We start from the raw sequence: 23,812 nt of genomic DNA, 5'->3' as shown, positions 1-23,812 counted from the left end.
GTATGTCTTCTTTTCCTTTCCCCTCACACTCATGAACAAAACACACTTTATGCAATGTGGTTTAAAAATGCTTTACAGAAAAGATATATTTTAGTGCTGAAAACTGCGGTAAACTGTGCTATATTTCATACTGGTGTTAATAAGGAAGTATAATGGCCATATATATTGCAAACAATAACACAGAAGAAAACATAAAATGTTCAGTTTTAAATACTAACATAAAAATAAAATAAACTCCAGGCCCACCATGAATCACTGGTTGTGATATGCGAACGCGAGTCCTTTCCGTTCTCCGCATCCACTCCTTTCCCTGCAGGCAGAGTTTTTCTCCTCTGGCAATTGCATTTTTTGTCTCAAAGTCTATTCTTCTCATGCTGCTTGTGAAGTCTTGCTGGAGTCCTGCCCACGGGGTCCAAGTGCTGGTCTGAAGCTGGGACTTCAGTGCAAATACTTTATCTTTCAGACTGTGTCCTCAGATACTCTGAGTGGCCAGTGCCAGGCTGGCCATTCCCTTTATACCGTTAACGCCATCCAACTGGGGGGGGGTCTTCAGGAGTGCTTCTGTTTCAGGGAAGTTTTTTTCACGTGCCGCCTTCAACCTCTTCTTTCCCCAACACAAATAGACTTCCCACACCGTGAAGTGGCAGGTAGTAAAGTGCTTTATAGGATGAAATATTTACACTAGGGCTAGGTTCATTTTTTAACACTTCAAGGACAAAAGCTCAGAGATGCTGCACCCTCGGGAGCCAGCTCTTCTCCATGGCCGTGCGGTGGGTGGAGGGCTGGCCTCTGCTTGTGCCACGGCAGAGGGATTCGATTCACTCCAGCAGCTCCGTTCTCACCAGCACTGGCTGAGAATGTAGCCCCCGAAACCTTCAGTGGGGTGACCAGGTTAAAAGCATGCGGTACTCGATTATCTTTGACAGGTGCCACGTCCTAATCCGAGGGGGTGTTTCTAGAAAGTGGTTGTCACCGCCACGCTGCCGCCAGTGCCCACTCACCACTGCAGCAGTCATCTTCCCCACAGCATCCTCCAGGAGCCTCTGGAAGTCACTCAGGATCTGTGCGGGTGGCACTGGCAGCAGTGTTTTGCTTCTCAGCTGTAGCTCGTGGGCATGGTTTCCCTCTCTAGGGTGGTAATTTAGTCTGGGGCGATCAGTGGCTTCATCATCTCACTGGAGTTGCTCCAACATCTCACTGGAGCAAGACAAGCATCCACCCTTCCTTTTGTTTCCCTCAATGTAGTGATGAGCTGGGCTCAGGCGAGCCCCTGGCAAGGAAGCTACAGGCAAGTCAATGAACATTGGCCAGGAAGGGTTAAATTAGACAGCGCTTACAACTCTGAACGCCTCGCTACACGTTTTGGCACTATTTTCTTACATTCCAGTTTTCATCCTAGAGGTCTTCTCTCTGTGAAGGCTGTTGCATTTTGTGCATAAAGAAATGCCCTTAGGCGGTTGTGCACCTCTAGTTGCAGTCTCTTTTCAAAATCTCCAGGACCTTTCTTCTGAGAGCCGACTTCCACTGATGGACAAAACTCTTCATGTTGACGATGAGTCTGCCCGTTCGGACATCCTCGTGTCCTGCCACGAGGTACTCCAAGCCTGCAAAGCAGCAAAGCAGTCAGGAACTGCACAGCACTATGCTCAAAAGGCCTATTGATGCTGCAAAGTCAGCCTGGATATCTAGTCCCATTTAAAGAAGCACTTATATGAAGAAATATTTATACATATTGCTTCTTTCATATATCAGTATATCTATACCTCTATCTGTATCTGTGGAAAAACGACCTCTGTGGCACATCTGTCTATGATATACAGCATACAAACTTTGACTTTGTTGGCTTCTCAATATAAGTGGAAGCTGAGGTCTGAGGCAGCACTACAAGTTTTTATACCTCGTTTGTGAACTGCTATTACCTTCATTTGGCAGCCACCAACCTCACGCCTCCCTGAATATACCTGGGCCCGGAAATCAGTCAGTTCAGCATATTCCAGCAATGACAGCATAGGATGGCCCAGTGCTGGTGTCTTGCTCAAAATGGCCGGTGTCCCCGGCACACTGGACCCTGATGAGAGGCAATACTAGATTTGCCTGTGCAAGCACCCCAGAAGAATCCGAGAGGGTGTCAGTCACACTGAAAAGAGATGCCTCAACTTTTGCCTCCACCAGATACTTTAGAGACATGACAGCAGCATCTGGTGAAGCCTTGCCTGGTGTCCAGAAGCTGCCAGAAAGGGCTGGAGAGCAGCCCCACAGCACCCGCCGGAAGGCTCACCCCGGGCATCAAAGTCTGCACTTGGCTTTCAGGGCAAGTGCTTGGAGCCAGGCAATAACTGCTAAGCTGGGGACAGAGAGAAGTCTTTGGCTTGAATTAGCTAAAGAAGCACTGCCACAGACCCCAACAGCCAAAATGGGCCACAAACGTGCCATAAATTGGGATAACAAGGAGGGTAATTCCTCCCGTGGCAGGAGGAGCTCCCTGCCAGGGCCAGCACCCCGCTGCAGCACGCTTGTGGTGCAGCAAGCATGAGAGCCCCCAACTACCCCCTCCTCTTCCTCGCACTAGTATGGGGAGCACCACGTGGTGGTATGAACTAGCCTGGGTGAAATGTGTCTCCCCCAGTGCTCTTGGTCACCCCACTCCATCCTGGCCACAGCAGGGAGCCTGCTCATGTTTTCTTGGGTATTCATTTTGTTCAGAATAAAGTGTGAGTGTCCCCTAATTAAAGGTCAATCCTGTTTTTCTTTAATTCAATACCATTTGTTATCTACTTCATCTGAATTTTTGGGGACACGCGTCTCTTCTGCCAAGTAAACACAGGATATGTGCATGGCAGTATCACCCTTTGCAAGACATTCGTTTTGGCCATGTCAAGCCTGCTGTTATAAACATCCCTCTTCAAGGGCTCCTGAATCTTTCTCCATCGAGAGAGAAACGTGGCATGCACCCTCAGAGAGCAAGAAAATATTGCCGTGATTGCTGATTCAGTAGAGCTTTCTAGATTGTCAGCCGGACGTTACAGGAGTGTAAAAATAAAAGGAATCAAACGACTGAGATGCTGCAAGCCAGGACTTGAGGCTGTCAGTTTTGCCCTGCGCTGCTGGCAGGCAGCTCTCTGCCTATCTGTGTCTGTGCTTGGCAGAGCCGAAGAGGGGAAGGGTCTCCTGTTACTTTGCGGACAGCCGAGACCTTCAAACCTTTTGGCTGAGTGTCCCTCCAGAAGTCCAACCTGCCTCTGTGGGTGCATGCACAGGGGAAGGTGTGCAAGGGTAGTGAATATCCTCTCGTCAGAACATAAGCACATTTATCGTCTGAAAACAGCCCATGGAGATTCGATAAATGCTTGGAGTTTCCTGTATAGCTATACATCAGGAAATTGTCTTATGTCAGCTTGGCTTTTTATCTGTCTGATTTTGGTTTATTCATCTGGAGGTCATAAGCTCTTACTCTGAGAGAGGGTTAAATCTGTTAATATAGTGCTGCTGACCATCTAGAAATGAATGTGGTAGCTGAAGAAAATAATGAACTTTAAAAAAAGATTTGGGATCCTTTTTTTTCCACTTTGCAACGATTGAATCTTAAAGGTGCACCCAGTTGATGTTTTCAAATTCCCTGTTAGGACCCAATTGCACAACTTCTTTCCAACATGAAAGCTGAGATTAATTTATACTCATAGGACTCCATCAGCTGCATTTCAAAAAAATACCAAGCTTTGTAGTGTTAATCATGACAGCTGGCAAGGGGGTAAAACCCCACATGTCAGATGCCTGGAGTGTCCCTAAAGACAATTGCACCTCCACCCTTCCACTAATGTCCAAGGGATCTTCATTGATTCTGTGATTACTGCTGTCTTTTCCTCTGCTGGGGAAAATGAGCGAAGCTCCTCTGAAGTTACTGGAGTCGCAAAGCTGGGTGTCAGCTCTGTGTCCCTGCACAATCAGTGTCTGACAGCTTCCACAGCATTCCTCCAGGTTCATATTAAGGCTTTCTTGCTTGTGTTTGCATTGCATATGGAAAAATAAAACAGCTGTAATCTATTTAATTATAGATTTATGGCATTTTACCAATATCCAAAGTCTTACTGTGCTTAAACAGTAAAGTCCTGCTTAACGCTGCCGATTGATCTGACCCTTCCGCCTGACTAGAATTCCCGACTACCACTGTGCAGGGCAGCTTGCCTTCACAGCCAAAGACAGTCACTCTGGTGAAGATGAAAGAAGACCGCAAACACCTCTTCAATGAATAACCTTTCTGCGTGATCTAGCCTCGCAGACAGCACTTTCCACTCAGAGGAATTTCCTAGTGCTGCACACATAAGGGATGTCTCAGCACTGAAGTCAACGCTTCAGTCAGTGATTTCCAAGCGATGTGTGAGCCTCAGGGAAGGAAAACCCTTTATCTGAGTTAGTTGGTAACTGTTGGTTTATCTTGGAGTTGTAAAGAAAGGTGTGTCAGCTGGAGCTTAGTTTTGCTTTATTGAAGAAAACCCTGAGTTCGCTTCTCCTCCTCCATACCAGAGAGTGCACTCACTGTTTAGCCACAACTGGTTATACTCCATTTCAGTGAAAGAAGATAAGAAAAAACTGTGAAGCCAAAGCTGCCCGCTCACTGCGTAAGAGAATCTCTTCCAAATCTTGTAGATGTAAATTAGCCTCACTTTCAAAGAGACATCGTCCCTTGAGTTTAGATTAGAAATCCAGTACAATATCATAACTCAAACTAGATTTAAATGCATTTTTATGGATTCAAATTAGTATTGGGTTTGAAAAGATATGTCATGTAGTCATGGTGTGATACACACCTCCCTCCCTCTGGGAACAGACTGAGACTGGTAAAGCTGTAAGATTGTCATTATGCTTCATAAAGAGAATCATATATTTGAAAGTCTATAGAACGAAACAAGTTTTTCTCTACAAATTCAGATTTTATGGAGATTGCTGTTGGAATACAAATGCTGTAACAGCCAATAATTTAATCAACACTGGGCTGCAGTCTCAGCTCATTGGCATGAGGGGACAGAGGTGTGGGAATAAAATCTGTATAAACGTGCTGGGGATGTACTGCTCAGGGAGTCCAACCTACCAGGATTGAGGATGGGACAAGTGCAGCCTCTGTTAGTCCAGGATTCAGGGTAGAGCGTCCTCTTGCCCCGGAGGATCTTCAGCTTTGTAGATTTCAAGACTTTCTTGATCTTCACATTGACTTCTGCATGGGAGCCTTTGTCATGAGCTGACAAGATCTTTGTCTTGATCACTGGGAAGACACGAATTCAAACCCAGGAATATATGAACTATTTACAACAGTCTTTTTTGTTTGGATTTTTTTTTTTTTTGGTATAATGCAGGTGTCTGGGCTAAGTGGTGAGGACAATTACTTCATTACAGTGGAGTTAGCCCAATGGTCCTTGCTGGGGAACCCAGGGTCAGCGCAGCGGCTGGGGGAAGCGCAGGAATGCTGCCGGTTGGTTAGGCCATGGCCTCTGGTCCTGCCACATGGGCAGTGGGAGAGGTCCAATGACCCGATTTTCAAAACTTGTGAGGGCCCCATTTTTGCCCACAGCTCAGCAAAGACTTTGGCTTCCTTAGCACTTTCGGAAATCAAGCGGAAAGCCTTGCTTTTAGGGCTGGACCTGCAGCCTTTGCCAGCCTCAGCCCAGGCAGGCCAGGCAGCAGGCAGGGGTGCAAGGGGCTGCCCCCATCCCACCCTGGTGAGCACTCCTACTGTCGGTCCTCCCACTTTGCAGAACCACCAAATGCAAATGCAGTGGCGGAGACTGAGACGTTGGTGGGGACTGAGGCAAATCGTGGAGCATTTTGAGCTCACAGATGCCCACAGGCTCACCCTCTCCACCTGGTATCCCGCCTACTGAGCCCCTGTGTAATGGAGGCTCAGGTCTCACGTGTGAGCCTCCCCCCAGCCATGCTGATGCCTACAGTGGTCGGTATCACCGTATGGTGGTGTTTTATTCAGTGCTGCACGTTGGGAAGCTCAGGGAAACCTTTCCTCCCACACTATGGCCTCCTGAAGCTCATGATGAGCCCCATAATTCACCTGTATCTGCAGCGTAGCAGACACCTTTGCATGTTGAGTGATAAAAGGGTGGGAAGCCTGCGTGCACTGTAGATAAGATTTATGAACTTGGGGGTTTTGTGATTTTTTTTTTTTTTTGTTTCTTATCTTTTGCAAGATTAAACACAGTCACTATCACGGCCAGCGAGCAAAGCAAAGCAGAATCGGATTTTTTCCTAATGTTGCTAAGCCAGGGCTATATTTCAACAGCTGGCGGCCCCTTGAACTTCCCTTTGTGGGTTGGTCCGCAGCCTGCAGAGGTAGGGGTTATCTCTCCGTGCATTTTCAACCTCAGTGCGAGATGAAACAGGTGCAAGAGACCCCTGGAAGACTGTGAAGGAAGGGAGTGCTACACAGAGCATTCCTTGCTCTGCTGCGGTATGAAGGAGGCGGCTCACTGGCACGCACTGGAGAGGTCTTGGGAAACAAAGCGCCTCCTCTCATTTATTTAAATCCCACAGACACATAGACAATATACATCCCCCCCCATTGCAACAGCTGAACTTTGTTGACAGGGGGAAGCTCCCAGTAGCTGCCGGAGCCGTTTTCTCCATGTAGTGGCTTGTATGGTGACCACTGTCCCTCCTTACTTTCAGCGTAATTCACATTTAGTGGTTTCTAGGCCGTTCTTGGGGCACCTGGTCTACAGACAGAGTTTTAGTGACCTATTTCTGTTAAGAGTGCTTCCCAGTCTGTCTTGGACCTAGACAACCTCTGAGGGACTCTTCCACCTCTTGTCCTCCCATGATTTTGGCACAAGAGTATTTTGGCAGCAAGAGAGGTGGGTAACAGAGCAAGACGTTTCACCCACCTTGACTTGGCACCATGATATCTACACATTTTGGAAAAGTCAAAGATCTGCCCCCAGACTAAGTAGCCCATGGGTTTGCAGGGACGGAATGGTGCACACAGCAGCACCTCTCACACTTCACACTCTTGCACTGCCTCACAGCACCTCCCTTTACACCCTCACCCAAAACTCACCGTAGGTGTACTTCATCCCACAGAAGACCTTGGGATTCCCTAAAACTTGCTCTTTACATTCGCATTTACCTGGGGAAAAAGAAGGAAGCAAAAAGCTGTGGATTGTGCTTAAAAGATGGAAGCCTTCGCGTGCAGAGCCTGAGACCTGCCAGAGGTTTTCACATGGTCCACAAGCCCTATGCAAAAAAAAACCCCTATTTTCAGATCCAGGCTGAACAGACAATCTTAGTCCAAGGGCAATGATTCCTTGTTTACAATTTGAAGAGAAGGGAAACAAAGGCCTTATTATTTTGCCTCGGGATGCAAATAACACGCATGTCTTTCCCCACGGTATTTTCCACACCGTAATGTACCAGACAAAATTTTGAAAGGAAATGTTGCAGAGGTTAAGGCAGATTAATGACTTCCGTGATCTTAGAACAAAGAATAACATGATATACTTATTTACATTTAAAATGAAGTTGTCCAGACAAACGATAGAGCTTTCCCCTCAATTAACTCAATTATTGTATCTTTGAGATTTTATCATGCCGCTTGCTGAAAATGCAGGAAATGACGCTCGCCTGCCTGCATGCAGCCATTGCAAGGGAGGACGGCTTGATGCTGCACCGTGGGGACAAACTCATGCAGCAACCTCATGCAGCACCCTCCTCCTTCAGACTGTGGGGGGAAATAACTTTCCCAGCTGAAACCATAGCTGAAATGCCAGGCAATCTCGAATTGCATCATAAGCTGCAACTGAGGCCAAAATTGCTGTGGGTATCGGGGAAATAAATTTCTATTTGGAAATTTCCAATTCCCTGCCTGTGACGTGGCAAAAAACACCCTCTAAATATTGTTGCTTGTCCGACGTGTAGTAGTTCTGGTGAATACAAAAACACATTTAAAACATGGTGGACAAAATAAAGAGTGTTCAGCCTTGAAATTCAGAGCTGGGGCTGCAAATTCAGGCAGGCAACTCTTGCCTTACCGCCAGCTAAATGCTGGGTGCTGGTTTTCAGCATGGAGCATCTCCCTACAAAAGTTTGCACGTCCCCACATTGATGGGACGAGCTGTAAGGCTCCTCCGGCTCGTGGAGGGGAAGGAGGTGGTTGTACAGGACATTAACAGGACATCCATCCCCTCCTGCAACTCCCAAGGCACCAATTACAAGCCAGTGCAGAAGACTGTATCCACAGTGGCTGCTGGCAGGAGGGATGGGGCGGGCAAACGCGTGTGAAGCCGTCATCCTACCGGAGTGCCGGAGCGCCGAGAAGCCCTGCTCATCCTCCCAGCCCCAGGCAGGCTCGCTGTCGTTGAACACTGCCTGGAAAGGAGGTGCTTCATGGTGCCAGGTCACATCAGAGCTGTTGGGGGAAAAGGGAGATGGTTAGCCTTCCTCCGGGCGCTGGCAGAAAGCTGGGCCACCACCAACCTGTCCTCTGGGCGCAACGTGACGGCACATCTTGGTGGTGTTAAATGCAAGGGGCAGTTTTGGAAAGTGAACAGGCTGAGTGTTGTCAGAGTGGGTCATAAATCCATTTGGGGTTTAATATGCGTTATAAAGATTTATATGCTGTAAATATCCCCAGCGTGGTAAAAAAAAGCAACATATATGATCTGGAGAGTGGGGTATTATTAAAATGCGCAGTCTTCTAAAAGTCAGAGCCTGACTCTTAAGTCCAGTGCTGTCAATGCAAGTTGAATTGCAACAGCAACAATATTACCCCTGTGGTCTCTTCTCACTCAGATCTTCCCAAGGCTCACATTTTGCTCATGGAGATGAAGCAATGGTGAAGGTTATGGAAAGCCCACCATGAGTCAACACCTGCACCAAGATCCAACAATCTAACCTCGTCGGTGACCTGCCACCGTGTGCCAGGCACCCAGGTGAACTGCAGCCTCAGCTCCCACTCCATCTCCAATTCCTGACCATACCAAACCCCAAATAATTTTATATAATAGATATTCTTCAGGCTGCATGCCATGCATCAACTGGGGCGGAGCACTGCTTTCCCTGGGATGGAGATTGTCGGGGGATTGCTGAGGCTGAAGAGGGGGTGAGCAGGACCCTCCAGCTCACCTGCTGCTGCGGCAGTCACCGGTGCGGGGGTCACAGCTGCGGGCGCAGTCGCAGGGGCGGCAGCCGTAGGCACCGAATCCCCAGTAGCCGGGGAGGCAGTGGTCGCAGCGGGGCCCCGCCACGCCGGGCTTGCAGGGGCAGTCGCCGGTGCTGGGGTCGCAGAAGGTGCGGGGGCCCAAGGGTAGCATGGCTGATCCCAGGGGGTGGCAGGAGCAGGCTGCGGGAGACACCGTGGGGGAAGAGAGAGCATCTGTGAGTGCAAAAGCTCTACGGGATGAAGGCGCAGGAGATCCCTGCGAAACTGCCACTCTACCTAGGTGGACAATGATGTTTCTGGGCTTTTTTTTTTTCCTCTTGCCTATATAAATCTGTCCAGAATCCCCCTTTAGAAACCATATGGCTTTAACTTTTGTGATGTGTCTTAATTAGTCAAACTACCTTTGTTTTGCATTATGTTTTGCCAAACAGGCCTTTACTACTTTCCTTACAGCATCTGGACTCCAATCCAAAGTACCCAGGGATGTGCCTGGCTCTAAGGTAACTATTTAACCAGCTGTGGAATCAGGGTCAAGGTGCTTCATTCCAAAAAATGGACCAGCGCATAATTGCTTTCTAAACTAATTACAGCTGTCTTGCTGCCAGGAGGTTAAAAAAACGCACCTCAGAATGGTCATTTAATTAAAGTGGAGGCTGATCAAAAAGTACCCCTCTGTCTTTGTCTGATTTTCTTTTAAAGCCATCATTTCAAAACATTCAAAAAAGAGCGGGGCCACAGATGGCTCAGAGATGCAGAGATGTGTACTCCGGGACACGGGTTTGCAGACCTCATCTCAGAAACACCGGCTGCTGTTTTTTCCTCCTCCCATAGCCCCTTGCAGCAGAATGATGCACTGGAAGTGTACTGGGACAGTAGGATAAATGACCATTCTCACAAATCGGAAAGAATGCCCTAAAATAGGTGGTGTGAAGTTTTCCTTGCATACTTCTTAGGATATTTCTTTTGCATAATGTAATTTGTCTCTGTTGCAAGACTACAATCTTTTTTCTCCCAAAGATGTTAATCTTTTCAAAGGTCAGAAATACAGTGATCAAAAGTGTGAGCCAAACCTCTGCCCATTTGGCCTGGCCAGCCGGGAATGCAGTGCCCTGCAGGACCAGTAGCCAAATGACTCACGGTCTCCTTCCCTCAGGGTTTGGTTCTCTGACCAGGATGTGTTACGGTCAGACTTGAGCATTATGGTGAAAAAATCCCTGCTGATTGACTTTTGTCTAAAACTCCCTGTACATAAAAATTGGATTTCATGAGAAAATTTCATTTGGAGAGAAAATTTTCACCAAATTCTAATACAAATATTTCTATTTTGCAACTGTGAAGGCAATAAAGCAGAAAAGCTATTGCATGCAACACAACCTTTCTTTCTCTTAAAATACTTATTGCTGCACACATATTTAACTTTGCTTTGACAACATTTTTGTGGTTTCAGGGATTTGACATACCTGGAATGTAGTTTCAAAATATTAAAGGATAGATTAATGTCGGCAGTTAACTTAGAGGCGACTACAATTCCAAAATCTTTGCCAAAGTAATCCCCAAATTTTCCCCACCCTTTCGATTCCCAAACAAATATAATTATATAAAATTAAAAGATTAGAAAGCCTCTCCACAAACTGCATAATTAGCTGCAGGCAGTGAACTCCAGTACCTTTAATAGCATAGTTTTCAGCAGCGCTCACCGAGGCTCGCATACCTTTCTCCTGAAGTCTGTGAAGAGTTTTACACCTGACACATGTAGCCAAATGTTCTCTTTTCCTACTAGATGTGGTGGGTATTTCTGGCATTCCTCAGCCCCTTCAGGGGAAATATCAAGCACTTAAAGCTCTTCTATTCTGCTGCAGTCAGGGAGCTAAACCCACTGCTCAGAGAGAGATTTGGTCCTGTTTCGGTTAGGTTTCAGCTGAGTTTTACACCCAACCCTACTGGGGGTTGGAGTTTTTTATGTTTTTAGACAATGCTTTCACGCATTGTTTTTCCTAATGGCAAAATTTAATGGCAGTGGCATCACCATGGTGAGGCAAGAATACTAAATTTACAAAAGTTGTTATGAAAAATAGAGCAGCAAGCTCTTAGGCAATTAAAATGGCAACTAAAAATGAAAATGTAGTTGGCTGTAGTTTTTAATAAAGGCTACAAAGAGATGTGTTGTAAAGGTTGGTCATTTTTACAAGGGCTGCGCACCCACCTCCATGGCCCCCCTCCTTCCTGGCTGCTCCCTGACGAGCTACCAAAGCGTCAACTTGCTTTCCATCAGCGGCCAGTGAATTGAAGGTTTTCGGTCTTGCATCTTGGGTGGAGACCCAAGATGACACTAGGTGGCATTAATCTGGATCCTTTGGGTGGCAGATTTACACCACAGTAAAAGTTTGAGACGTGCTGCAGTGGGAATGTGCTGAGCAATGCAGAGTCATAAAGTGTGGCCCATCACTATGCACCGAGCACAGAAATGAGACTCTAGAGCTCAAATGTGAGCACGTTGTACCAACTTTGAAAGAAATGTATGAAAATAGGACCAAGTGCTTCCATAATATGGCAACGGCAGGAAGAAAAGGACTCCAAGACTGATTATACAATATTTTGGCAGCTGCAGCTCCAGCGCTGCGCTGAGTGTTGGTTTTAGACCCCGTTTTCCTCCTTCCACCCAATCTGCTCCTCACTGTAGGACAGGTAGTAGGAGAGCCACCTCCAGCAACGTGAGAGGAGCAGCCAAGCAGCAGATAAAGAAGCTACAGACAGTGCTGGATGGCACTTTGTGGTGGATACACAGGCGCAGAGCGCGAGACTTTCAGTGAGAGGCTTCGGAACAGTGCCTGTCTCGTGTGCCGTGGCCACCCCGCTGGGGAGGCTGGGGGTTGCCATGGCCAAGGGAGCTCCAGTGAGAGAAGGGCTGGCTGTGCACCGCGAGCCTGGGACTAAGATAAACCTTCCACAAGCTTGATCTTTTTGCTTTCTTTTGGATTGAGAGGCAGCATCGTTAAAATGCCAATTTACCACCCTGCACTACATAGCAATATTTTGCATGTGACTTCCACGTACATATGAATTAACAGCTGCCTGTCCCGGCATCGCATGTGCTGATTGGGATCGAAACCCAGTGAATGGGACTTCAGCGGGGCTGGATTTCCCCACCCTGGATCGATGATACTGCTGTGGTTTCTTCAGCTGCCAGCTAACCTTTGGAAATGACAAATATTTACCCTCAAAAATCTACAGTTGAAAACCAAAAATAAACTCAGCAATTATAAAACCTGATTTATTGTCTGCAATTATACTGTAGTTGAAGCTTAAAAATTCATGAGGGGTGTAAAGAAAAGATCCGATAGGTATGGCAGGGGGGAAGAGTCATCAGATTGCTGTTTTAAATGGCAGAACGTCTCATTTTATCGGGTACACACCTACTCCTGAGCAAATATTATATACACTCTGCCTACAAGAATCTTTAAAGTATCCTTAAAGATTATGGCTTAACAACTCTTTATTTACTTTGACCTTGGCATTTTTAAATTTTCAGCGTTACCCCGCGGTTGAGCAATAACGGTGCCTTGAGCCAGGAGCGAGCAGGCAACGCTGTGGTCTTCCCAGAAAAAATAGCCGGGCCGGGCACCACACACGTCCCTTGTTATTGCAGACCATGGCACGGCCCTTGGAAACGTGCCAGGCATAGACTGTAATCGGTCTTATATAATTTAATTTAACAGTTATTAGTCATTTGCTACTGCCCTGCAAACTGCCCGGCTCCCCCGTGAGATGCTGGGTCCACGGGTGCAGGGAGAGCCCTGGCAGCAGGAGACCAGAAGGAAAACGGTGTAGGGGTCTTAGGGAGGAGAGTGTTTGTGAGGGTTTGAAAAGCCCAGAGAGAAATAATCTGTGTGTTTGGAGCAATAAGGTCTCTGAAAGCAAAGTATTCAGACAACCCCTATATTTTTATGGAACCAGTTTATGCTGTGGAAAGTTGTCCCCCTGAGATGTTGAATACTTCATGCTCTGTAATTCATAAATACCAAAAAAAAACCGAAAAAGAGAGCAAACAGGATAGATGTACTTAATGCAGAAGGTAAATAAATGTAGACTTTTTCTCACTGTACTCCAGGCTATCTTACAGTTCTTGTCAAACATATATTACCTTTGGCCTTTAAATATCAGAATTCGTGAATACATAGTGGTCCATAAAGAGGCTGGATTGTTGCATTAAAGAGTAATGGAAACAAATTTATAGTCTTTATGTCAGGCACACTTTTGGGGGGGGGGCAAAATGTGGAAAGTGGAATGCCATGGGCCAGTGATTTAGAAATGAATGCAGAAATCTGAGAGGACCAAGCACATCAACAAAAATACCCGTTAATCATCTCATCTCCACAGCTTCCTCCTGCCCAGAAGGGCTGGGAGAAACTTTTTAATCGAGTCTCCTGGGAGTTGGCTAACGTGACGTGATGTTATGCTTGACTTCATTAGTGCTGGTCTAACTTGCACACAGGCACACGCACACTGTTGGCAGCCTTCCCTTCGAGCCGTGGCTGTTTTGCATCGATACGTCCCGAGACCTCTGTTTCCATCTGGTTTTGGAAGGAAGGAGGCTCCATGCTGGCCAGCCCAGGAGGTGCCATTTGACTTCCTCTCAGACCCTCCAAACAGCCACGGGATTTGGACTGGCCATTTTGGCACCAGGAAAACCCTACGATCGGTCCCTTGTGAAACTCCATCTCCTTGACGGGCTGCATGACACATCACAGGAGATGGCGGCCACTCTACCACCTCCAAGGTGAAGGCAGTTATTTTCAGCTGTTCAGAAGACCACACTCAAATCAGTGCCAAAGCTTGACTTGGCTTCAATGGCCTCAGAAAAGCGCATCCTCTTCTCTCATGGGAGTTGGCACATAAAGAGCATCAAGAATTGCAATCCTAGCGAAGGTAGCACAACCCCACTAAAAGCATGTTTTGGAGCTTGAGAATTTATTTCAGTATTTTGTCCTGTGTTATCTGCCAGGAGTCAACTAATCCTTTTTTTTTTTTTTTTTAATCAGCAAGGCTGAATCCACGGGTGTTAGGAAAAACCCCTCAAACCCCTGCTTTGAGTCTAAGTGCAAGATTTAAACCTGTTTTTTTACTAAGCAGACCCCAAAACAAAAGTTTGTTGCATAAATTCTGGCGATAATTATGGAGGGAAAGTGTCTGATGTTTCAGAGGAGACTTGGGACTTCAATGTACACAAGTAGGTAAAGGAACTTTAAAAAGTCATTAAATGAACTGTTTAAAAATCCAAATTTGTGTACATACTACAGCAGTGAAATAATTATTTACACAAGTAATGGAGAACTGTGGTCAATTCTGTTTTCATAAAGAGAATTAGGGTTGTAAAACAGGAGGTTCAGCTGTTGCTGGCATTTTTTTTGAAAGGTGGAGAGGAGGAGGACTTCTGCAACAGGCTGGCGGGGCCACTGGGAGTCTCACAAGGATGATGTACAGCAAGGGAGCGGGACAAAAGTGGTTGTTCCCCACTAGACCCTGCAGACAAAAGCGAAACCCTCCCAGCCCAGGTTGCAGCTCCCCAGCCCAGAAGGATTTCTCTTCCTTTAAACGCAGGTACTTCTCCTTTGGATGAGAGAGAGATGTGCTCAGTGTCCCCTCAAATCACACAAGCAGGGTGTCAGTCGGATTTTTTTCTGCCACCCATGACGGTCCTCCTCCAGATTTGGGTCAGTGAGGAGAAATCTGGCGGAGCTGGTGGGTGGCTGCAAGCTCAGAGCAGAGAGCATGCCTGCACCCTATATTTAGCTGACCAGTGTAATGTGCTCAGCCCGGTTTGTGGATCCGGAGTCCCCCACAGTGAGTCACCATTGCTCACAGTGGTCCCTGGGGAGCGCGGCTTTTGGATTGCTGCTTTTGCTTGGGAAATATTTGATTTCACATGTGGCCAAGTCATTGCCTTTGGCCCGGTCTCCTCGGTGTCATGCCTTCTGGAATATCACTTAACTCGTGTTCCCGTTTCTCCCTCCATACCCACCTGCTGCTGCTGTGAACACGCGCTGGTAGGCGATGCTATTTATCAGCTGCACCCATGTTGGCTGAGGCACCCTGCTTCTGAGATTGCGGTAATCACCAAACAAGGAGAACATGCAAACATGATGCAGCTTTTGCTCTCCAAAAATAGCAGGAGAAAGTCAGTGAATCATCTCTCTTCCCCTGTCCCTAAGCTACAGGGTACTTGGGATAGATTTGTCAACAGCATCTGCAGGTTTTTGCCCTGCAAACCACACAATTGCTTTTTGCAAACAGCATCAAAAAGGGAATTCAAAGAGCTCCCCGTCCTTCACTGAAGGAAGAAGGTTGCTCCAAGGAGAGGCAGGAAGATCTCCCCTTTTCTTTGACACTCTCCCATTTGAGAAGCATATTACTAAGTACAAGGTTGCTGACTTACGTTTGCAGGCGTCTGGGGCAGAGAAGGGCTTCCTGAGGTCCCGGTAGAAGCCCGGCTTGCAGCGCTGGCAGTGCTGCCCTTCCGTGTTATGCTGACAGTTATCACAGACACCGCCGCTGCGATTGCCCGATGCCAGCCACGCATCCATGTCAAAATGACAAGTGTCGGCATGCCCATTACACTTGCACGCTGAGACAAAGCCAAAGGGAACAGAAAGACTCATTAAGGCAGTGAAAGATGTTGATTTACAGAAAGGAGACACAAAAACCCAAACCATGTTTTGGAATGGGAGACCTGACCTATGAACCCATTATTCATTCAAATGCATGAAGTATCATCACATTTTCATCCACGCTTCCCAACCTCTAGAGGTGACATCCAAGACAAAATAATTTCTTGAACTCTTTTATTTCCAGTATGGGCTTCTTGGTACAAGGACAGCAACATGGTTAGGCCAGCCCAGGGAGACTTCCCACACTGACTGGTCCTGCTGGGGCAGGATCCTTCCCTCCCTGCTTTAGAAATCAGCAGTGCTCCGTACAGCATATACCACACGGGTGCTGTCAGGATGCTCCTTGCATCTGACAGAGGGAAAAGGCAGGTGGAGGGGGTGTGTGAAAGAGAGCGAGCATCCCCCTTTCCCTGTGCTGGCAGTGGAGGCAGTCTAGATGCCCACACGCCTGAAGTCAGGGGCCAAGTGAGATCTGTTCGAACCCCTGCTCATCAAATGCTGCTGGTGTAAACAGGGATTCACTGTCATTCCCTTGAGGAACATCCATACTGCAGTATGACTGCAGCCCACATAGGCAGGCTGATGGTAGCTTAAGTGTTGATAGCATCATAGCCATGGCAGTGGGATGGCACTCGGCATGTCTGCAAAACTTCCAGGGTGGCGTGGTTAATCTTCAGCACCCTTCTGGCTAGACTGCTGCTGTTACTGAAGCAGATTTCCCTGTGATCTCTGCGGTCCCCTGCAGCCTGCACTCACCCTGAGCATCCCTCCCTGGCACCACAGAAGTAATCCCCAAGCCTCCCCAGAGCTCAGGGGTCCTCCTGCTCCCAGTGCCCAGTGGGTAAGCAGAGCCCATGTCCAGCAGCAGAAGGCCATACCTTCTGCAAATGTGTTTGTCAGTGGTGCCCATGGAGGGGACAATGCTGGCCTCCCATCACCTCCAAGGCACCCTGGCGGGCTGCAGTCTGCCTGCAGCAGAAGACCGTATCTCAAGGAGATCCACTTGGGTCCCACAGAAAGGCTCAAGCAACAGACAACATGGTCTTGTGAGGATGTCCAAGCTAGGAGCTTTGTGAACAGGGCTGTTCCTGCCATACAAACATGCGGTGGGTGCTGGGCAGGAGTGTGGCATTGGGTCTCCACTCGCTGAGCTGCCTCACAAGCACCTGCCCACCACCCCAGTATCTGCTGCCTCTTGGAAACACAGGAGAAAGGCACACAAGGAGGAAGTGTTTCACTCCCACAGAGGCTCTGGAGATGCTGTTCCTGGCTGGCTACTTACACTGACACTCTCTGGGGGCTCCGGTTTTGCCGTCGGCAGCCTGCCAAGGTTGGTCATTGTAGAGCGGGGCACAGTGCTGGCAGTGGGACCCTGCTGTGTTGTGCTTGCACATGCACTTCCCATGGACCTAGCAGGGGAAAGAGAGCAAGGATCACCCACAGCAAAGCTCAAAGAGTCTCTGGGGCATGAGCAATGCCCACGTACAGGAGATACCACACCAGCTAGATGCTATTACATAGACAAAAAAGAGGGTTAGCATGATGTCCAGCTTGGTGTCTAATTCAGTCAAAGGCAAATATTCTGCAGTTACACTTTCAATTAGATTAGTATTTGTGGATCTGTATGTCATGGTATTGTATAATCACAGCAGGTTTTGGTTTTGGGGATCTAAAAGAATCTTTAGCAGAGAGATTCTAGCTGCAGCATGAATTTCCTGGAGACATTAAAAGAAGCCAAGATCCAAAGCATCCTTGGGAAACATCGTAAAATATTTCTCTTTTTCACCCTCCCAAACATCAATATACCTTTGAACACCTGCAGGAATAGCACACACAACCTCAGCACCCAGCTCTGTGTGCCCAGACATCACCAACAGAAATAAGTATGAGAAGAAAAGAAATTCAAAGCCCTGAAACATAGATATGTACTCATCCTAGGCACAGTTTCTGTGCCACAAAGGAAGAACCAGGGATAGCACAAAGACCATGAGTGACTATACTCAGATATGACAGATAGGTAATTTAACAGCTAGACAGCCTAGTGTAAGGGGGTAATTAGAGATGAAAAGCCAGCGTAGCACACTCGATGCCAGCTGCCCTGTCAGCCTCTGGCATTACTCACACTGTTGGCAAATCCAAAGAAAACAGGACGTATCCAGAGGGCAAGAGCAGCCAGGCAGCCCCGAGATGCAATGAAATCAAGCTCTGAAGCAGCATGGCTCTGCCTGCAAGGCTGAAGGCCTTGCCTATTTCTGTGGAGCGTGGTGGGCAGCTACCTCCCATAGCTATTTCCGTGGCTGCCTGTGCTTGCAGCTTTACTCTGCTCGACTTTTTGCTTTTAAATACAGTTTTCCTAAAAGCATTTCAGCTGCAAGTCCCTCCAGACATCTGATACATGGCCAGGCTCAAGACATGAACGCCATCCTGCGTTTGATGAAACACAAGCCAAGCGGTGCCTCACCACCCTGGTGCCCCTTCCTTCACCAGTCGCAGGGAAGTTGATAGAGAAAGGAAGGCAATAAACTGAGTGCAGTTCAGCTTCTCCCGCTGCTCTGTAAGAAGCTGGAGACCTCAGCCTGCCCTGCCAGTGTGGCCCCGCACTCATGCCACAGGTTGGCCATAAAACCAAAAACCAATGGAGCCGGGGAACTGCACGAGCTACTGGCTGCTTTCAGCATCGGGAGCGACACAGGGCGGTCGGGATAGCCGGTGGTCTAGCCCAGAACTGGGGCATGGCTTTAACTTCTACTGAAAAATGCTGCCTTTCACTCTGGTTAAGTTGTGGTTTTACAAGTGTGCTGTTCGTAACTGTATGACTTGCTGCCGAGACCTGACACGAAAAAGGCTCCTGAGAAAAACCCAACCAGTAAACAAAACAGAAGAGGACCTTGAGCACATTGCAAACATCTCCTGCTTGTTATGAGGGTGCACACCCCCTCCCCCCATCCCATCCCACCCCCCCTCCGGCTAACCATGACTTTCTGATTTCTTTTTTTTTTTTTTTAATGAATAGATTTTAGCTGATATTTCACAAGGGTCAGGTGTAACCAGTACAGATAAAACTCCAAAATTGACCTTGAAGGTCCTTAAAAGACTTTTTAGTGGTAATGCAAATTGCAAAATATTTTGAAAACTTTTCAAGCGATCCTTTCCTGCCTTATTAAAATGTCTGGATCATCAAAGCAGGAATAAGCAAAATACAGTAGAGCAACTGGACTGCGTAAGCAATGGACAGATACAGATGGAGTCAGACAGAACACTCAAGCATCTAAGCTAAAGCACAAATACTAAGATAACATTGCTTTCTGTGCTATTTTGGCCTCATCACATTGATCAGTTGGTCTCACCACAGATACTAGTTGGTCCGTTTGGCTTATTGTATTGATATGTGCTTAGAAGTGTGCTAATGTTTGAAAAGAATGAGAAGTAAATACAGAAAAGAAACAAAACAAATTTGCAGAGGGAATATTTAGTTCTCAAAGTGCGTCTCATTTTCATATTTTCATTTTTACTACCACCTACAAAGCATTCTTCTTCAAACTCTCAGATGTCTTGCTTTCCTAAATTATCACTCTTCAACAAAATTTCTCTCTCTCATGTATTTTTTAGGCAAAGCTCACACCTTTGCCAATGCTACGGAGCTACTTTACACATATTTAAAAGCATCCACCTGCATGGAAACAGAAATTGCTTAAACTTTTATTAGTCATGTGGTCATCTCCTGGTGGTTTTGATGGAGCCCTAACTCTTTGATGCTTTTTTTTTTGGTAGGGGTTTCTTGCAAGTCCTTTGGCCATTGAGTGGTTAGTGTTAAACAGGCTGTAGTAGCCTGAACCTCTGTGGCCAGAGAAATACTTCAGCTTGTTCCTCTTCAGACTGATCCAGGTCTGAGGGTAGAGGGATGAATCAGACCGGGGATGTGTGTGATTGGGATGGGAAGGCGACCTGAAGGAGCCAGAGGGTACCATGGTCAAAAACAAGTGGTCCTTTGGTGATTTGGCGATCATGATGCCAAAGTAAGAGAGATGTGGGAGAAGACTTGCAAACAGGGGCATGTCTCAGCCATGGTGGCTCTTGGGATTACTGTGGGAACTCATGCTCCCGCTGCCTGTGCCCACAGGATGCAGCCTTACCCCTCAAATTCAGCTCCCCCCTTGCCAAAGCTGCACAAAGAATCAGTGGGGACTTCGTCAATCAGCCAGCGGCTGCTCAGCATTAATAATATATGACTCCGAAACTCAGCAGCACCTAAGAATCCCTCAAAGGATTAAGCATCCCAAGACACCAGCACAGAGCTGGGCAAAACTCCCCGCTGAGGAGCATTCACAGTCCCAAGGCACAAGAGCCTCCATGTTCTGAAAGCCCAAGTACTGTATAATAGAGCATGCCGCGTTGCCAGAATAGGGGGAGGTGGAGGAAAATAAAACAGAAGAGGACGGGTATCCCAAGAACCTGATGTGCAGCCATTAATTTGGCATGCAGAGCTAATAAGTAAACCCCTGAATAGCTGTGCGCCAACTTCTTAATCTGTATGTGAATGCTAAAGAAAGAGGTTTTATAAACTTAAAAAACTGCTGCAGCAACAGCAGGCTTGTGGGCTCTCACATGCTGTGGCAAGGAGCACTGCAAAAGACCCAAATTTGGAGATAGTTCAAATCAAGCCAGCCAGTGTTTAGAGAGTCCCCAAGGCAGAGCAGGGCATAATGCTCCTGGTTTTGATTGCTTGTAAAGGTACGATGGACCTAGGGAGAAGGAAACGCACGGTCTGGCTGGAAAGCTTAAAAAATAACAGAATAGCACAATTCCGACTTCTGCGTAATGGCAAGTGCAGCACCAGCACAGAGGTCTGTAGGTGCAGGCTCCCCAGCCATCTCGGTGGGGCTGGAAACCTGCTCCCACGGCCAGTGCTGGGCGCCGGGCGAGGGCTGTCGCAGCCTGGGTCAGGAGGAACCACATGTTCCTCGTCCTTATCGTAAGGGAGCTGCTTTGGGGTCTCCTTTCCTCCAGGGTTTATCACAACCAGATGCTTCAGTATCTTCATCAGATGCTCCCTCCCAAGCCCAGATCCTGCAGTGGGTCCTGCATCCCCTCTGCAGGAGCTGCTCAGCCTGGTGTGGGCTGGGATGGCTGTTCAGTGGCCCAGCCTGACATGCACTTTTTGCAAACCAGCGTGCCCCTGCTTGCCACTGGGCAAGGGAATCACAATCTCAGCAGGACTCATGCCTGGGTGAGCATCCACATGGGGGCACAGGATGTGACAGCCCGGCTGGCCCTGCTTCTCCATCCGATGCTCAGGTTCTGGTCTTTGGGAGCAAGCTTTGGAAAAGGCAGCTGGGTTCCGAGTTCCCGGGGTGCTGAGTCTGTAAAGGTCACTCACGGTCTTAGTGCTATCCCTGATTCTTCCTTTGTGGGGCAAAAACTCTGCCTAGGATGAGTAGATATCTAGTGGCGCTACTCAAACAGGTCAGATCCTGAGAAAACTCTGCCTCTGCAAGGTCCTCCCGGGTCCCACGGTGGCCCTGACCCCTCTCAGCCAGGCAGAGCAGGGTGCAGACCTGCTGATGAATAAGCTGAACAGCTAAATGGCCCGCCTCAACTGAGCAGGGGGGGGAAACAGGCTCTTTAATAACTTGTTCCCCAGTGCAACTGCTTAGCTAATAGCTTTTTATTCCCTATTGCTTTTTTCCAGAAATTTAATGAAAGTCAGACCTAAGTGCTTCAAAAACCTTGCCTCAGGCTGATGTATTTCTTCTCTTTCAGTAGCATTATAACGATTACCCCCCAAAAGAGCTCTGCTTTAAACATCTCTCCATCCTAGCTTTATCTCATTGAAGAAAATCTCTTGTCTTCTACATAATTCCAGCATGACAGAAAAGATTTTTGTGCATCGCAAACAACAAAAGAAGGTGAATATTAGCAAGCCCTTTCTTGCAGCCCACAGGCAGACAGGTATTTTTCCCAGTTACAAAGAAATACTGTGACAGCTGAAAAAGAAAGGACAAGAAGAAGGGGTAATAGAAGGAAAACAGAAGCGGTGGCAGGCAAAATACAACCAATGGACTGTCTGCACTGGGTGAAACGAATGCCTGTAAGATCTGCAGGAGGGCCAGATGCAAGACTGTGATGCTCTGTAAATTCCCCATCGTGCCACGGATCGGCTGGGAGCCAGGGCTGAGACACCAGCCCGGTAGCTCTTCTGGCACCCAAGGTAGAGCAGGGAAATGATGTACTTGGCCTCGGAGATTTCTCCAGCATCTCAGCACCTTTCTGAAGGTAGAATGTGACCCCCACGCATCAACAAGGGAAAGAAGACATTTTTCCCTCCCTTTTCATTCACCTCGATTTACATTTAACTGTAAGGCGTACCCACTTGGGTCATTCTGGAGCATCGCTAAGTACACAAACACAATTCCAAGAACGTCTCACCCCTTTAAGCATTCACACGGCTCTTGACTCATTTAAGCGGCAAAGCCTTCTCATACCATTTTTCATTTTGTCATGGGTCTTTACATCCCAGTTCACTTTCACACTGTTTCCCTTCTTAGCTCGACAGCCCCGTCGCAACGTCAGTCATTAGAGGGCACAATGCAAACAGTGTTACAAAAGTTGACTTCTGTAAGATAAACGAGCGACTGATTTCTCTATACAAAGACAGTTGCTAGGGCATGCTTCCTTCCAGAGCCTTTTGTTGCTGAATTATAACCTTCCAGCGTTTCCTTTCAGGTTGCAAATACATGGGTTTTTTTTCTTTAGTTGAATCTTATAAAATACTTTCCTCCCCATTTATCATGTTCCAAAATGCTGGACAGTGAGAAAGAAACGCTACGTCGAGGGAAAAACGCTTTCAGTCACCTGTTATGAATTGATTTATATTACAAGAACTCACCCACTATAGAGTCAAACACAAACGCACACTAAACGAAGACCAATGTCCCAAAGACCTGATAGTCTAAATAGGCTAAATAGCTGGGAGGGGCAACTGCTTTTAATAGAGTTTCTTTCTTGGAACTGCTAAAATTGTATTTTCTCCATTTTTTTTTTTTTTTTACTTTCATGGAAAATGGGCATGATATCAGCCTAAGGAAAAATCACGGCATTCATGTCGACTCTGTAACGATAGCCTTTAAACTGAAGCCACTGTGCCAATTTTAGAACCGATGTCTACTGGCTGCTGTCAGCATGCGGGGAGGTATTCTTTCCCAAAGCACCAGACAACCAAATTTATGCATGAGAAAATTCTCATATCCTATCTTGTTCTTGTGAAAGAATACAAAGCTTGTTGTCCAGGGTGTGGGGGCTGTCTGGTGTGTTTTTTCTTTAATTCCTTGTACAATAGGCCTCTGTCACTGCTGCTGGAGAAGACCTTCAGTATCTTTTGATGTCAGTAGCGTGATAACAATTTATAACAGCCACTGGGTTAGCTATGTGGGAAGGGGGAGGAATATTCACCCAACCTGACTATACAGAAGTGCTTTAGCACGGTAGCTCAGTATACCCAGGATCCCAACCATACGGTATCCCCCCACACCCCTTCAGAACTATGGAATGAGCCTGGGGACACGAGATGGTTCCTGAGGACAAGAGGAAACAGCTTCAAGTTGTGCCAGGGGAGGTTTAGATTGGCTATCAGGAAAAATTTCTTCACCGAAAGGGTTGTCAAGCGTTGAAACAGCCTGCCCAGGGAAGTGGTTGAGTCACCATCCCTGGAGGTATTTAAAAGATGTGTAGATGTGGTGCTGAGGGACATGGTTTAGTGGTGGGCTTGGCAGTGCTGGGTTAACAGTTGGACTCGATGATCTTAAAGGTATTTTCCAAGCTCAACAATGCTGTGATTTCTACTCAGATTGCAGCCAGATTGCAGAGCAGGTCCGATTCTTGACACAGGCAAGAGTTTTGCAGCTGGCCAGAGGTGAGGGCACAGAAACAAACCTCTTCTCTTACCAGGTCTTGGCTATTGCTTTTTGCTGTCAGGGCTAATGCAAAACAATTT

The 23,812-nt window shown here is 47.2% G+C and overlaps 1 protein-coding gene across 1 annotated transcript in view; it reads right to left on the bottom strand.

The window, feature by feature from the left end:
• Positions 1–1,467: 1,467 nt before the first annotated feature.
• The window catches only part of NTN4 (netrin 4), a 77,911-nt gene continuing 55,566 nt past the window's right edge, over positions 1,468–23,812 (bottom strand). Inside the window, exons 4-10 of the mRNA XM_009882644.1 lie at positions 17,105–17,231; positions 15,591–15,779; positions 9,121–9,337; positions 8,292–8,404; positions 7,058–7,126; positions 5,087–5,257; positions 1,468–1,604 (exon numbers count right to left, since the gene is read on the bottom strand). Coding sequence (XP_009880946.1) covers positions 1,468–1,604; positions 5,087–5,257; positions 7,058–7,126; positions 8,292–8,404; positions 9,121–9,337; positions 15,591–15,779; positions 17,105–17,231 — 1,023 coding nt within the window. The remainder of the gene's footprint in view (positions 1,605–5,086; positions 5,258–7,057; positions 7,127–8,291; positions 8,405–9,120; positions 9,338–15,590; positions 15,780–17,104; positions 17,232–23,812) is intronic.

The sequence above is a fragment of the Charadrius vociferus genome, unplaced genomic scaffold, assembly GCF_000708025.1.
Source record: "Charadrius vociferus isolate BGI_N301 unplaced genomic scaffold, ASM70802v2 scaffold72, whole genome shotgun sequence".
In the NCBI taxonomy this organism is placed as follows: Eukaryota; Metazoa; Chordata; class Aves; order Charadriiformes; family Charadriidae; genus Charadrius; species Charadrius vociferus.
The sequence above is the reverse complement of the archived record's forward strand: the minus strand, read 5'-3'. Positions and strand labels throughout refer to the sequence as shown.